Here is a 16,488-nt window from a genome sequence, read left to right on the forward strand (position 1 = left end):
AAATCATGTCACTCCTCTTATCAAAATCCTGTAATAGCTTCCCATCTCACCCAGAGTTAATCTGGCTACTTGTCACCTCTCTGACCTTACCACATACATCTTTCTTCCCCTGCTCACTTTACTCCAGCCACAGTTGAACTGATTCCACTTATATGGAGGGGAAAAGGTTTAGTTTAAATTGAACCAACACCGATATATGTGAAGCAATAAATCAGTCTTTAACATAACTGTAGCTGTACTGGATCTTACCTATGAAGAAGGCATACACCAATAACACTTCTGGCAACCACCTCAGAAACTTTTTTTCAGAGGCTACAAAGTTATTTGACATCGTGAGAATTATGTTTCTCAATCCAAATATGATAAGTATGATAAGATCAATCTAGGAGGCCTATGCATATATATATTTTTAATTTTACTGATTTGTTTTCTATGTGAAACATTTTTATAAGGTAAAGTACCTTTTTAAAAAATAGTTTTATTTAGCCACTGGAAGTTGATTAATTAAAATTTGGAAATGATAGCTATAATTATTGACATTTGTTTGTTTATTCAGGCTACCATTTTCAATCACAGAAGAATTCATCTTGAGATTCAACCAAACAGAAGATCCAAAAGAGAAGGAAGAATTGTTGGACCTAGCTAGAAAAAACATTCTCAGATGTAAGGTAATGGTACACTATTTGATTTACTTAGTATATGAACTTTCTCTTCTAGTTGGTGGACTTTGAAAATATAATAAGGGATCATCTAAACAAACAAATGAACAAACAAATAATCAGTACATTTTTATTTGCCTCTTTCATGCTGCCCCATAACAGAGAAAATTGGGTCTCAAGACCTTAGGCACCGGGAACCATGTGCACCTTCCTACAGCATGGACTGAAGTAATATATCTGGCTCAATGCAAAGGAGACATACAAGATGGTATGTGCTCTAACCGAACTCTTCTTAGTTACCTGAAATGTTTTTTGGATTAGCAGTAAAGGCACAATGTTAGAACTTTAGCATTTAGAAATTGTACAGGACCTAAGAAAAACTAGCCATTCTATATCAAACTACCTGACGATGTTCATGATGAAAATTCCTTTTGTAATTTTGAACTTATGAATTTGACTCCTCAACTTTTTAATTACAAAATTGTTTTAAAATCTCACTCAGCATAGACTTTATTGCTTTATTCCTATAAGTAACTTTAATTAAAAAGTAATATGAAGTGTCATTTAGTGATTTTCAATTACAATAGGCACTATACTTTAGAAAAACTTATTTCTGCATTTTATAATTCTAACTCATAAAACATTAACCAAACGGCCATTTGTTTTTCATTTATTTTAAACAGCCATTTTAGTCATTACTCTTTCATTTATCATTTCTAACTGATATGTCTTTTTTCAAAGTACCCTCCAACCAATCTTAAAAAGAAATTAAAAACCATTATTTCTAAGGAGGTAAAACTCCTTCCCTCACTATCCTAAATTTTATGTGTGTGTGTCTTTTAAAATGAGTCTTAAAATGTTAAGCATACGAGTGTTGTAGCCACCAGCCCCCGGAAGACACACGGACCACCAGAACTCAGTGAGTTATAGGAGACACTCTTTATTCAGCCAGCTGGGTCTGCCAGGGGTACGCAGACCCCAAATTAAGCAGCTCTGAAATGTAGAAGTACAGGGTTTTTAAGCCCCGAATCCCATTCTTCATTCTGTCTAAACACAAAGCTCTATCTTTCTTCTATTCACTACCTGTCAACTCATAGGTCAGGTGCGTAAGTGGGGTTACAGAAGCAGAAAACTTGTTTAGAATGTTACGTTCCTATGGGTGACAGCCTATGTTCCCATGGACATAGCCAAGCAGTAATTTTCCAGCCAGCACATGAGGTCAGAGAGTATTTCCTCACGTACATTGGGTTTTGCAGTGCTGTCTGGGAGCTCTAAAACAACAGGAAGAGTAAGAACCATTGTGTATTTAACTTGCCTGTATGTCACTTTGTCACAGTGCCATCCACAGCCTGACCTCTATTAAATGTTTAAATGATATGGAAATAAACACTCTTAGCTTATCGGCAACCAGCCACCACTTTCTCTTCTTTGTCAATTAAACCTCAGTTTTTTTCAGATATTCCTCAGTCATTTGATTCAGAAAAAGACTGGCCCTTCCCAGCCTCACAGGTGAATTACGGCTCATCTAAACTAATCATAGGGATCCAACCCTTTTCTTGCCCGTGATTAGATCAGGGGTAGTCACATGACCTAGTCCCGACTAAGAGATGTAAAGACGAGCCTGTTCTGTGTACTTTTGATTAAGTTGCTTTTGAAAAAGACATGTCTGGAAATAAAACACCCTTCGTTCCCTACACCCCTCTTGATTTCTCTCTAAATGGTGAGGCAAGAACGAAATGCCTGGAGCGTGAGCAGTCATTACAGTCATCATATACATCAAGGGAACTAGAAGATGAAAAAAATATGCATACAGAGGCCAGTTATAGTAGCCAGCCATGAACCCTTTCCATCTTTGATGTTGTGAAGTAACGAACATACTTATTTTGAAGACATTTTGTTGAATTGTCCATTACACACCGTCATTAAGACACTGAACTCCAAATAAAAACCCTAAGTATGATTCTTTCTCACCAGCTCCACAATTGAAATTTCCTCCTAATCTGTGTTCTGCCTATACTCTTGTCTGTTTCTAGTTCTATAGTCCACCCTTCACTCAGCAATAACCATTCTAGAACTTAAATAATTTCTAGTGCCTTTTGATTACACTTAAAATGATCCCCATCTCCATACAATAGACTACAAGGCTCTGAGTGATCTGGCCCCTGGCTACTTCCCTTACTTATTCATTCTGCTCCAGTCTTACTCTGGTTGCTTGTCTCTTAAACATGCCAGGGCTTTTCCTTTCTCAAGGCTCTGCATTTGCTGTTCTTCTTCAGATATTTACATGATAGCCCCTCGAAATCTTTGTGATGACTTGAGGTGCAATTTGCTCTAGGGCCTTAGCTCTATATTCTCACTTCCACTGAGTCTTGCTTCCTCCGGTTTGATTTTCTAGTCTTTCACTCTTCTCTTTTATAACACTTGTCTTTAGCATCGTCTTTTGCCATCCAATTCTGTACTATTTCCTACACCATTATGTATATGGCCTGGTGAGCTTTTTTGGTGCCATCTGGAGCAGGTGGAGCTCCTTGGGCCTCTCTCTCTTTCTCTCTCTCTCTCTCTCTCTCTCTCCCCCCTTCTACTCTCCCAATCAGGATGACTTCAGAGTAGTTGGAGTTCCTCCATGGCAGCTTAAGTTTCCAAAGCTAGTATCTTGATAAAAAGATCCAAGTGGCAGCTGTTGCCTTTTCTGATCTATCCTTGAAAGTCATGCAGTGTCATATCTGCCACATCCTATTGGTTGAAGCAATTGCAAGAACTGATCAAGTTCAAGGGGAAGGGACCATAGACTTTATTTACCTCTTGATTGGGAGGGGCAGAGTAGGGCTGTCAAAGGATTTCTAAATATTTAAAAGCTATAATCTGGTTTTGGTGACTGAGTAAACAAGTAATTGCAAGACTTAATTGTTGCATGTAGAAAAACAGTACGTCATTTATAAATTATGGAGGTTCTACTTTCTGATATTTCAGAGGCTTTAAATATACTTTATGCTTCCATGGACCATGCTTCCTTTGATTATGATCATCTACCTGCCTTATTTTTTGTTGCGGAATCAATTTTATACCGACTCTGTTGTGATGCATTCCTAAAGACATACTTATATTCAGTTGAAATCAAGCTGTCAAAGGTATGTTTTAAAATATTTTAATGGGTTTTAATTGCTGCATGTAGTATGTGTAGTCATATGACATCTGTTTTAGGATTTAAAAAGTCCACTTAGTTTTATTATAGAATATTCTCCTGTTTGGAAGTTTATTTTAATCTTCTCTAAATGTGGATCATGCATTATTGCATGATGCCCAAACGGAGATAGTTTGAGAAAATATACCACCAACTATGTAAGAAAATAGTGTTTAATTAAAAATCAAGTTTACCCTTGTGTTAGGGTATATCTATCTAGCTTTTCTCCTCTCTATTTTAAGGATTTTAAAATACCATTTTCTATTTAAAAATGCTGACAGATAACCCTGAATTCTTGCCCAATTTGAGAAGAGAATTGTCCTCTCAGTATTTGAAGTCATTTTAGAGCCATAAAATGGGAAATTATCTTCAAGTAGCTCATGTTCTGTCAGGTTCTGACCAGGATGTCATGTGGTTCTATTCCCTGTGATAATTATGGCTGCCTGCAAAAAAATTATTATTAGTCAGAGGAATTTAGCTTAATTAATGGTATGGTTTAATTGCAAAGAAAGAAAGAAAGAAGGCCAGAAGAGAAGAGATAGAAAGAGAAGGAAAAAAGGAGGATAAAGAATAAAGGAAGGAAAGATGGGAGAACAGAGAGAGAGAACTTGATAAGCAGAGATTTAGTTTAGAAGACAAAGCTTGAGCTGTCAAGCTATAGGAAGAATATGTACACAAATGGGACATGAGGCAAGATGCACAGAAAGTCCCCTATTTCCTTAGAGATATAGAAAGATAGAATTTTTTTTTCAGTGAAAATCTAGCCTTTCAGAATATTATAAATGAAAGCTTTAAAACTTTTCTCAACTATAACTATAACTAGGGATACCCTCTGGGTCAGGTGAAACTCATAACCAAATTGGAATATTACAAACAGTGATTATTCAAACTGATATGCTTTTCATGTATTTTTAAAAAATTTTTCCCACATTAAATTTTTAAACAGTAATATTTATTTCAACATCTAGCTATAATCCCTTGCAAAATCCTAAATTTTCTTCTGACTAATTTTTCATTTCAATCTCTTAGAGAACCACAGTACTATATCAAAGTAGTGTATATGAGCAGATATCGCATACATGCCTTATAAACATTTTATTTTTATTTATTTTTTAAGGCCTATAAATGGCGCACATTTATAATTTATGGATACACTTACAAATATCGGTGGGGCATTCTCAGAATTTATTTTACCGATAGAGTTTGTGATAAAAATATATGGCAAATCACTACTATAATAGAAATTTCATGACTTTTGGTACAATACATTCAGTTCTGGGTTCAAAGTCTAGTAGAATTCAAAGCAACTACTAGACGTATTTGCTTAATAGTTGTGGGTGAATCACTGATACTTGGTAGAATCATTTTTAGAATTTATTTTTTTTACATGTAGCTCAAATAATCTCTGCGTTGTTGTCATGTGGATTTGGATACACATATATCTTGATACTTATATAGTGGTAGTTATTGTTATTATTTGATTCTTCTCCATAAACTTATGATTTAGCAATTTAAGCACTTGTGTACTATTTATTTCTATACTCTATGGGTATTTTTTTTGTCATTTCTTGTGAAATCTTGCATATCATATGATTTTGAAGGTAGTCCATTTTCTGTGTAGTCTATGTGAAAAAACTGTTTCAGCTACACATGCATCTTAAACTTCATGGAAGTAAGTTATTATAGGGTTTATGTAGTGACTTTTTTCATGAGGGATTGGGGATCTTAGTACAGCATGCTATGCACAGGCAGAATATTTCTCAAAAATATCTAAAGCAATGTTTTTCAAACATTTTGACTGAAACTCATAGTGAAATACCTTTTGCATTGCAATCCAGTACACATATTAATACACATTTATTTATATACTGAAACAAGGAACTGTGAAATGTACTATGATATTTTTTCTTCTCTTTCATTTTATTTAAAATCCCCTCTCAATTGATTTCATGATTCACTTAAAGGGCATGACTTGCAATTTGAAAAATACTCCTCTAAAGGACATAGAACAAAATATATTCAGTGTTGGTCATTATATGTAATGTAGAGATGATTTATAAAAGTTTTTTTTTGGCTGAACCAGTATTTCAACCTTGATATAAAACATTTTAAAACTATTTCAAAAGCACATAATCTCAAGAGTTTGAAATTGTTCCATCAAAAGCAAATGTAATAAGAAAATAGTTTATTTTCCTTATGATTTTTAAACATTTATTGATGCAACAAAAAAAAATGATTTTTTCTTTCTCTTTTGACAGATTGGCTATTTGGTCTTCTTACGACTTTTTATTTATTTCCTGCATGGTCACCTAGCATGTTTTAAACAACATTTACTTAGGCTTCAACCATATTTATACGGTAGACTATCCTTTTTTTTTCTATACTTATAAATGTTTAATGTTATATTTTGAGAAGCTCAGACTATCACTATAAAGAGCATAAGCTGTATTTCACTTTTTCTGAAAGATAATAGGTATAGTATTGAAGAGCACAGCTTCTGAACCAGATCACATGAATTTTACATTTTAACTGTCTTAATTAAGTCTATGACCTTGACCAACCAATTTTCCTCATCTGTAACAGTATCTACCTCTCTGGATTTAATAGAGTTAAATTCATATTTTAGTTAGGTAACATTGGTGACAGTGGACATGCTGGACTGGAGTAAGGAAAGAGTGGATGCGAGAGGTCGATTTGCTATGATATTTGTATAGGCAAAAGATGTTAAGTATATGAACTATTAAAATGAGACTAGGATGGAATAAAATAGCTTTGAAAATGTTTAGAAGAGAAAAGACACTGCAGTTGGTGATCTTTTGGATCTAATCTATATATAAGGGAAAGTAGGAATTCAGGAGAAATCTTAAGTTTTCCATATGGATTAATCAGGCCAAGATAATGGTGCTCTAAACTGAGAAAATTTTGGAGAAACATTGGGTATATCAAATTTAAAGATCCCTCAGGTATAGATACTCAGGAGGCAGTTAGAAACATAGATTTGGAACTAGGGAAATAAATAAAGCCTGGGATTCAATTATTTCATTGATATTAATATGAATAATTTTGACAGTCATCTGTATTAATGTGGCTGAGATAACCTGGGAGGTGGTGGTGAGTATAAATTAATTCTAGGAATAGTATCTTGGGAAACATAAGCATTTAATAGACTATTGGAATAACATACATCAATAAAGGAAGTTTAAGGGAAATAAGAGTAAGTGATGACATAGAAATGGCTCCCCCCCCCAAAAAAAAGGAATTCAAGAAGATCAACATTATCAACAGCTGTAGAAATAATAAACAGTAAGAGGTCTGAAGTGATGATGGGCTTCTTCAGTCAGAAAGTCACTGCTGATCTTGGGAGCATCCTGAGTGGAGACGTAAAAGCAAAATTCAGATTTAACATAAACAAAGAGTGAAGGGAAAGTTTAAGACAGAGATAGCAAGCTATTTCAAAAATCTTAGCTATAAAAAGGAGGAGAAATATGTCAATAGTTTAGATGAAAAAACAAGGTTAAAACAAGAGAAGATTAGTATATTGTAGAATAAGAGATGAAGAGACTCAATGTACAAAAAAGGGAATAGTGTTTGATGGAAAAAGTCATGAAGGAGGGAATAAAAGGTGGAAATGTTTTGGAGAATGACTGACATGTACCACTATTACAAGTTCTGACAGGGTGTAAAACTAAGACAAGGCTGTAGACTGGCAGAATAAGAATTCATGTCTATATATCATATCTTCAGCACCAGGTTGATTCCTATCTGAGGCTATTAACAGTTGCTATCTATCCAGATATCCATCCAGTAGAAGATTGGTTATTATTAATTTTTCACTGTGTCACTAGACTAAAACTCAGAGATTGTTTAACAGTTTATAAAAAGAACAGCACAAAGATGGTTCTGTTAAATATCATGGTCTTATGTTAAATGACATAATTGGTGCTATATTTAAAATACATACTTTTAAAGATTAATAAGAACATCTTGAAAAGGAAAAAAAATGGAGAATGTTGGGTTGAAAGCAATGACATTGATTAGTTTGTAAGATTACAATTTTAAAGTACCCATTATGAATATAGTATCTCTTATAACTTTATTTATTTTTAGCTGAAAGTTTCCAAGCATTGTTGTGCTGTAACTATACTTAATTGGGCATTCAGCCATTATGCAATTGCTGCTCTGAATAATATAAACTCTTATGAATTATTTACCTTGTAGTTTTCTATTACACCAGCAGGTGTCATACATAACATAATAAATCTTGAATACATGGGAAACTGTACAGTAGTTTCAGCATCAAAGTACTGAATTTAATTATATTTTAATAACTAAGACAAATGAACATTATGCAAGATATTAATGAAATATTCCTCTCAAATTTTTTTCACAGCACTTTCTTTCTCTGGAGAATCATATTACAAGTATCCAAACATCTTTTCAAATGTGCAAATTATTCTGAAAACCATGGAAATTATATGTAAAAGAGAATTATTTTCTGGATCAATTTTTAGCCCTGTGGAAAACAAGGAACAATATAAGAACAGAGATTCTGACGGGGTGAGTATACCTCAGTGCGTGATGAATCGGATAAGATTACTATGATTAAATAATTGTACTTGCCAATTCAGTAAGCATCGTCAAAGATGATTTTAGCTTCAGGGAGGAGTGAACAGCAAAGACACTAAATTCATGCAGCCACACATTTCCTGGACAGTAGTTAGTTAATAGGATGAGTAGAAGGCATCAATATGCATCGCTACTACTTTAAATAGAGTAATGCCATAATACTATCTTCCTTATACAGTCCATTTTGGCTATTTAATTGAAAATTGCAACATACTTTTATTTGAGTTATAAATGAACATTTTAAGATATTACATTTTTATTAAAAGAAAATTGTGTCAAGTGCAGCCTATTAATGAAAGCAGGTGTAACATTTTTATGCTTTGGTAATTCATATGTAATAACATTGAACATGCTATTAGAATCACTGAAAAAATTTAAATGGTTCAAAATTGAAGAATTAAAATAATCTCTTATTTATAAAAAACCTCTTTTTAATTTCTAACAGATATTAGTGATTAATATTAGAGAAAACTAGCTATCAATTCTATAATACATATAATAAATTATTATGCAAATGTATTATGTAAACAGAAATACAGTGACTCATATAATTGTTCATATACCTTATACACTGATGTTCTTCAAAAGATAAACTTTAATTTCTAAGGTTCATAATGCTTTATTTCCTTTTCTCACATATATTCCAAAAAAAAAGAGTGAACTCTTCGAAACTTTGATTCTTTTACTATTTTATTTTTGTCATATATATTTATTATTTTATAGTTTATAAATAGAAAATTTGTTTTTCTAATAATTTTTTTAAAAGAATAAATACTTTTAAGATAGTGTAAGTTGAAACAACTAAGGATAATTAAGGAAGATTCCCTTTTTAAATAGTTTTATCTATAAGTTGCCTCACAGTTTTCTCACATTTCTTTCGGGCCCTTTCTAAAAACTAAATCAAATTTAAATATATAAAGAAAAACATTTAACCATATCAATTTTTAATCTTTCTAGGTTTTAGTGTTTCTCTTTGACTCATTACTTGGTGAACCATTTCTATAAAGAATGACATATATTGAGTAATTTGAACCTTCCGGTTTTAATTACTAATGAATGCAAATTGCCTTATGTGTAAAAAGGATCTTGTTTTCAAGTTTAAAAATGTTATAACAATAAATATATAATCTAAGATATTGAGCAGCAGAAAAGAGTACTGATCATGAAGAGGAAAGATCTGCTTACCAACTGGCTGTGTGATCGAGAGGGGTCCATTAAACTCTCCAAATTCCCATTTGCTTATCTTTAAAAAGGCATCACTTTACATTGTAAGGTATAAAAATGTAGAATTACTATGTCATACACTTGGAACTAATATAACTAATATAATATATACCAACTATATTTTAAAATGATATGTGCAATCTTCTTAACCATCTCTGAGTTGCTTAATGTAAAAATTACTTTTGAGACATGTTACTTATGAAGTAAAGCTGATTTTCATTACTGACCTTCAAAAAAAAGGCATCGTCATCACCGCCACCATAATCATCACCATCATATTTGCCCTCATTAATCTACAGGATTGTTGTGAAGATTACAAAACAGCATGTACCTTCAAAATTATGAAATACCATGCAAATGTAAATAAATTTGAAAATATATTTAGGAACTCACTTTAACTTAGGCAGATAAATATAATAATTTTCATCTAAAGACATGATGATGCTGACTAAATAATTGTGCTTTACTGTGTAGTTAATTATGCTTAAATTAATGTAGTAGTTATGCCTTTAAACAAATAAGGTTCTGTGAAACCTTCATGACATAAATGTTCTGGTTATGAGACAGGCAACCTTCAATTTTGGTTCTGTTTCTTTTTAAGAATCAATCTTTTTGTCACTCTCGGTGCATCCACATCAAGAAAATGGAAACTTACGGTTGGTTGTACAATCCGGTGTGAACTGAAAGGGGCAAAAATGTCGACACATGAAAAAAACGTATCTCCTTAGAGTGAGACAAGCTACTAAGTTTCTGTGCCTTTTTCCATTTTTTAGAACTAAGGGCATAGTTTAAATCTTTTCTAAATTCTACATCAGCTATGATTCTGAGAAGGGATTATAACAAATTTTAGTTTATCAGATATATTGCTCTCCTTATTCTCCTCCAGTTACCTCATAATATAAAAATATACAAAGCAGTGTAGCCACAGTGCTGCTAAAATTTCTTCTTGAGCTAACTGATTCTGTGCTTGATTGCATGTTTTCATGTTGTTCCTAGTTTCAGCCCAATTTCTCCAGTAGTAATTTAAGCTAGCCTCTCCAGTTCAGCTAAGTATTTATCCATGTGATACCTTCTCTCTCACCTCTAGGAGACGAGTGGGTAAAAAAGAGAGAGAGAGATGAGAATATAAAATATACATTTGTATTCATTCTCCCTTCTTTATTATTACTATGCTACAATAGAGAATTGTGGGTTTATACCTGCAGCCTTTATCCTCCAATAATGCTAAAAGGTCCATGATGGCATATTTTGGCCACTGTAAACTATTTTATTTTTAATATACTTATAAGCATTGGAGTACAAGCATAATTATTTAATTTGTTTTAAAAGTGTTGCTATAAAATTGCTGAAAATAATAAGAACTCTGTAGGACATATACATTAGGATAAACACAAAATGGGTGCTGGTTCTATTTAAGAATAGGACATTTCCTTTCTCTGCTGCTGGAACACGTTTCTCATTTTAATATCCTTTTAAGCTGATCAGACACAGGGTTTCTATTGACTTTGACAAATGGTACACTTTAATTAGCTCTGTGGGTTGCAGAGCCAGATTCCTGGGTTGAGTTTTCCACTCTGTACTTCACTCACTAGCAAAGCTAAAATTGCTCAGCAGAGTTGTCACATGATAATAACATAGCTCTTTGGAGAAGGTAGATTCAAACTCAACTAAAATGCTACAGACTCTTTACAGAATAGTTGCAGCTATCCTAAACTACAAATGGTTTTCTGAAAACTAGGAAACACATGGAGTTTACATTTAAAGGTGATTAGCAATTTCATCCTCTAATGCTTTAAGTACTTGGTAAACCAAAGGCATTATCTAAATTTGGGACATTTTGTGCTGTACTGTAATTGTAAATGGTTACTAGGAATTGGGTTAGACTGAGATACAGGTTCTTTAAAATTAGTAACATTAGCCTATGCTTCATGTCCCGCTATCCAAATAACACATTTATATTGAAAGCCCTTTCATGCCAATGTCAACTTTCCTCAAAATGACTGAAAACAAGAATAAAACTCAAAAAGCTGTCCCTGAGCAGCCAAAATAGAGTCCGTACTTTAAACCTCATTTCTGTTATAAAAAAGAGCTTCGTCAAACAGAGCTTGTGTTCTCAAATTTGCATAAAATTCAAGCTGATGTGGTTATCTGAATTCTCAGCCAATAGAAGATTAATAATGCTTTTGTAGGTGGGCCTCTCAAAGTAGGCATTGTCCGAGCTGACACTGAAAGCCCACTGAAGGAGGTGATCAAGGATGTGACTGTTGGTTGACCCACAAGCTGGCCCTGGGCACCTGGCGGATCCTTACCCCACTCTGTCCTTGGAATGTGTGTCCTGCTCACTGTTTCCATGGTGGGAGCCATTAAAAAGACACAACCTTGAGAGAGCAATGTGTTGTTGTGACCATCTGGATGATATACATGATTGACCCTGGTTAAGGCCTCTATATAAAATTCAAGATTCTGGCGAGCAGGTGTGGGAATCTACTTACTATGGCCATTCAAGACAAGCCTCATACTATCTGTGGTAAAAGGATCCCTCTCAACTTTTAAAAATATTTCCAAACTGTCACAGACTGATAATTTTATAAACTATAATAATAATGATTTATTGAAAATAAAAAAATACATAAAAATGCGAGCATTAATTTTTTTTATTAAACTGAAAAATACATAAAATTAACTCTGTCAAATTGTTATAAAAGTTTCTCAATATATATTCTTTATTTCTGTGCTGTTGTTTAGTTTGCAGAGGGCACATATCTGCCAACCACCCCTTAAGTAGGACCGATGTAATGCAAAGGCAAATATCTCTACACCATTTAATCGTTTTGGTCCGTTATGCTGATGATGTACATAATGGTATTAAATAGCATAATTACCATTATTATATTAATTCATTCAACTTTAGCAAATATATTTTTCTTTTGACAAAGGGGAAGAAATTTCATCAAAATTTCTATGCAAATATTTGAAATATATAAAGTGCATGAGGATAAGTGATAAGCCTCACTTACCAGGAAAATTTGCAGGTGTGGCGGGTTCATTTGCTCTCCATGCCAATGGCCATCAGTGAAAGTCCACCAGGAACAACATATGCAGTTAAACCGAGTGAGCTTATCATTTGTCGCAGAGAGAGAACACATGCCCAAGGAACCACCAGAGGGGGTTAGAAGAATGAGTCTATTGTAGGATTTGGACTTTGGGTGATTTGGGGAGGCTCTAAAGAAGCAGGGGTTCTCTCTAAATTTGATGCTTCCAGAAAGTAGAGGCAATTCTATGATTGGGTATTTTTGTAAATGGCACAGTGATGACTTTTTGTCTATGCTTAGAAAAAATGATCAAGTGGCTTTGTTTGTTTATTTAGCATGGTCTCAGTAATATTGCCTGAAGCTGATAATTCTGTGAGTTTATATCCAACAAACCTGGTTGTGAGTGTCAGAGCAGCTTGTAATAATACTGGTGTCAAATCAGTTCCAGACATCAAAACTGTTTTTTTTCTTTTTTCTTTTCTCAATGATGAGTAAAAATGGCATCATATAAAACTGAAAATAAAATTTAAATCTTGCTCATGGTTCAAATCCTGGTCTTTTCTTTGCCACATGCTTTTGGGAATTTTCTCTGGCGATGGTGCATAAGTTTGTTAACAAGAATTTTTGACCTAACCGAATAGCCCATGTAGCCATGCAGTGTACATTATTTTTTTTAAAAAGGTCGATTGCTTTAATTAGTCAAGCCAACCACAAGTTTCAAAATATATCTACTTAGATATTTATTTTGAATAAGTTTGCAACAAGGCTGTCAGGCACCCAGGCGGAGATATCTAGAGCAATTTGAGAAAATAATTTCATTTTTATGGGTTCCATTTTTGGGTGGGCTCAACCGTGAAGCAGAAAATTGAGTTATTTGGGTAGAATATGTGTATTTACTGAAGTCAGTACATCTCAGTCTGATATCTACATTATTTTAGAATAAAAGTTTTCTATGGAATATTCTAACATTCTAAACAATGACTTGTTTCCATTTGCTTTTCTGAAAAATTACTCCCCAGAGTAAGTAGCCTTGTTCTGAGACTTTATCTTACTATGCCTTTATCTCCAGTGACTGAGTTCCTGCATAAAGCAGATCAATACACACCTGTGGGACCTAACTAAATAGTTTACTAAAAACTTAAAATGTCTTAGTTTAAATTTAGTTATGAACTTTTAGCTGTATATCTTGAGTACTCAACATGAAAATTACCTTTAAATTGTAGTCCTGATGTCTTACATAACAAATGAGAATTATAAAGTCCTTTAGATTCTCTTTAAGTGTTTCTTTTGAGCATAAAAGAGCAGCTAAGTTAGCAATGCGAGTATATATCAAAGGATGTGTATTTGAATCTTTACTGTTGGGAAAAATTCAATGAGAGTGCTATCTTATCATCATCTAACAATAAAATCAGTTTCCTTTTTACCAATTACTTTGCTAGACCAATTGAATCTATAAAACTGTAAGGAAGCCCTCTAAGAAAAAAACAAACTAATAACAAACAGCCCATTTGTGTTCTGAATTTGGAGGCTTTTAAAATATTTAGCAGATACTGACCATGTCCAGCTATGAATGTATTTTGGTCCTTAAAGTGCAAATCCATGTTTTAAAACATAGTTTGCTGTTTGACCATTGTTTAAACTTTCCTCTGTCCCCTCCTCCTTGGATGTCACAGAGAACTAAGTCATATGGAGTCTAAGAGGCATAATTGTGTCTAGTTGTTTCTGAAGAATACAGGATTTTTGTCATTGCAAAACTGATGTCTTTGAACACCAGAGGCCTCTGTGAAAATATATTAAGATCTTATGTTCAAATTAACTTACAAAATATATATACTTATAAAAATATATTTGAGTAAATTGCTCCACTTGGTGAAACATGGAATGTAAGAAAAAATGCATTTTTATTCAAATATTTGAAATTTATTTTTTATGTTTATTCAAGTTAAAGAATTCTTTCCCAGACATGTTTTCATATTTTAATTCCAGGACCATTTGCAATTTAATCAGGAAGGATATGAAGTAAACCACCTGCTCTGGCACTGTGTGGCTGCTTGGACTTGTGTTCAGAAGAATAGTCCTCAGTTGCATAAAGTGCTTGAACATCTCATCTTTTATAAAACACAACTTCAAAAGAAATGCTGGTAAGAGGAATTCTAAAAATCCAAAGTAACTCATGGAGAAACCTTTGTGTTTAAATGTTAGGTAATCTTTGTACTTAAATGTTAATCACACCTTAGCTGACTATTAAAAAAAAAATGTATAATCTCACTTCCAAAGGCAAGGGCAATTTATATATTTTTGTATTAGTTCATTTTATCAATAAATTGTTCCTGTTTTTCTTTTTGGCTAGATGAGCAAGCATGTATTACACACTTTGTCTTTATTAAATTAAATTTATTATTAGTAAATTCATTCCCATATTTAAAACATTTTTTATTTTCTAAATTGTTAACAACAATGAAGTAGTTTATTTTCTTAAAGGAAATATACTAAGATTCTATTTCTTTCTGCCTTACTTGTAATGCCTAACAAAAATGAATCTTGACTGAGAAGTGTTAGTTTCCTCCCGTATATATATTAATTTGAGAAAGGAAAAAGAAGTCTTAAATTACTACAAAAGAGGGCATGTGTTCAATGGAGAAAGAAAAAATTTAACGGAGTATTTCTGAGGAAAGTGATCAGAGATATCTTTTCCCAATATTTGAAGACAATCAGAATTTTGAACTTCTTTTCCAATGTTAACAATAATAATCTAAGAATCTGAGGCATTTCTTATGATTGAAATCTGTTTTCTCAGTTTCATTAGGAAGTTGTGGGGATTCTATCTAGAGAAGTAAAGAAAGATTTCTGGAGGATGCCTTAGAGTTTGCCTAATTTCCTAGAAATAGCTTAGTTTAGAAGAGGGTTAGAGCGATAGGGTTTATTGAAGTACAGAGTTACTGTTCTTTTGCGAGAGGAGCTACCCAAAAGTGAGATGCCCCCTCTCTACACGTTGTCCAGGCTCTCAATGTCTCAAACAAAGAATTGAACAAGACACAGCAGTACAGCAGAAAAGAATAGCTTTATTGGAAGGGAAAGTGAAGCAGCAATACACCTACAGACCTGGAAGCGGCCTGAGCGAGAGCAAGGTGGCTCAAAGGCTCAAGGGCTCAGAGGCAAAGCCTGGAGATTTTTATCCCTATTTGCGGTGGGTGGTACTTTTCTTAGAGGAGTGGGCTTTCTTGGTGGATAACTACGACTGATAGGACTCAGTGATTCTTTGTTTGCTTTCTGCACATGTTCGTTCCCAGAATTCAGTCAATGATATTAATGAAATTCTAGGCAAATGCATTATATTATGATAGCATAATGAGGCTCAGATGAGTTGAAGATCATTATGGTTTCATTGTGCAAGCAACTGGCTTAAACTAGTACCCAATTTTCTGCTTACTTGTTTCCTTGTATGAGTTACTTTTAGCACAAAAAATGCCTTTTGGCTTGCTTAATTGCGGGTGGACTGGGGCAGACCCTTTCTAGAATAGGATGACCTCAGCATTTTGCAGGTGGATCCAAAACCCCTTTATCTAACTTTCCTGCCTAACCCTTTTCTAAGAGCTATGAACTCCTTATTAGTATGGCCGTTGAAGGGCAGAAGGTCTCTTCTTCTGTGCTTCCTGCTGAGGAGGGTCGCAGTCTATTGGCGTTTCATGGAGCTCTTGCCCTCTCTGTCTCACTCAGAATGGGGTCTTGGGTATACTGCCAAAATGCTGCCTCTGTCCCTAGACAA

General features: G+C 33.7%; 1 protein-coding gene and 1 long non-coding RNA gene across 8 annotated transcripts in view; one reads left to right on the top strand and one right to left on the bottom strand.

The window, feature by feature from the left end:
• Positions 1–16,488, top strand: part of TMEM232 (transmembrane protein 232) — a 152,629-nt gene that overhangs the window by 23,183 nt on the left and 112,958 nt on the right. For all 7 annotated transcript variants that reach the window (XM_036225273.1, XM_036225275.1, XM_036225274.1 and 4 more), the window contains 6 exons: positions 557–668; positions 822–927; positions 3,630–3,787; positions 6,099–6,198; positions 8,231–8,397; positions 14,709–14,863. In XM_036225273.1, coding sequence (XP_036081166.1) covers positions 557–668; positions 822–927; positions 3,630–3,787; positions 6,099–6,198; positions 8,231–8,397; positions 14,709–14,863 — 798 coding nt within the window. The remainder of the gene's footprint in view (positions 1–556; positions 669–821; positions 928–3,629; positions 3,788–6,098; positions 6,199–8,230; positions 8,398–14,708; positions 14,864–16,488) is intronic.
• The window catches only part of LOC107506542, a 310,970-nt gene continuing 309,755 nt past the window's right edge, over positions 15,274–16,488 (bottom strand). Inside the window, exon 6 of the long non-coding RNA XR_004952354.1 lies at positions 15,274–16,480. This is a non-coding gene — a long non-coding RNA (uncharacterized LOC107506542). The remainder of the gene's footprint in view (positions 16,481–16,488) is intronic.

Source organism: Rousettus aegyptiacus, unplaced genomic scaffold (assembly GCF_014176215.1).
Source record: "Rousettus aegyptiacus isolate mRouAeg1 unplaced genomic scaffold, mRouAeg1.p scaffold_m13_p_8, whole genome shotgun sequence".
NCBI classification, from domain to species: domain Eukaryota; kingdom Metazoa; phylum Chordata; class Mammalia; order Chiroptera; family Pteropodidae; genus Rousettus; species Rousettus aegyptiacus.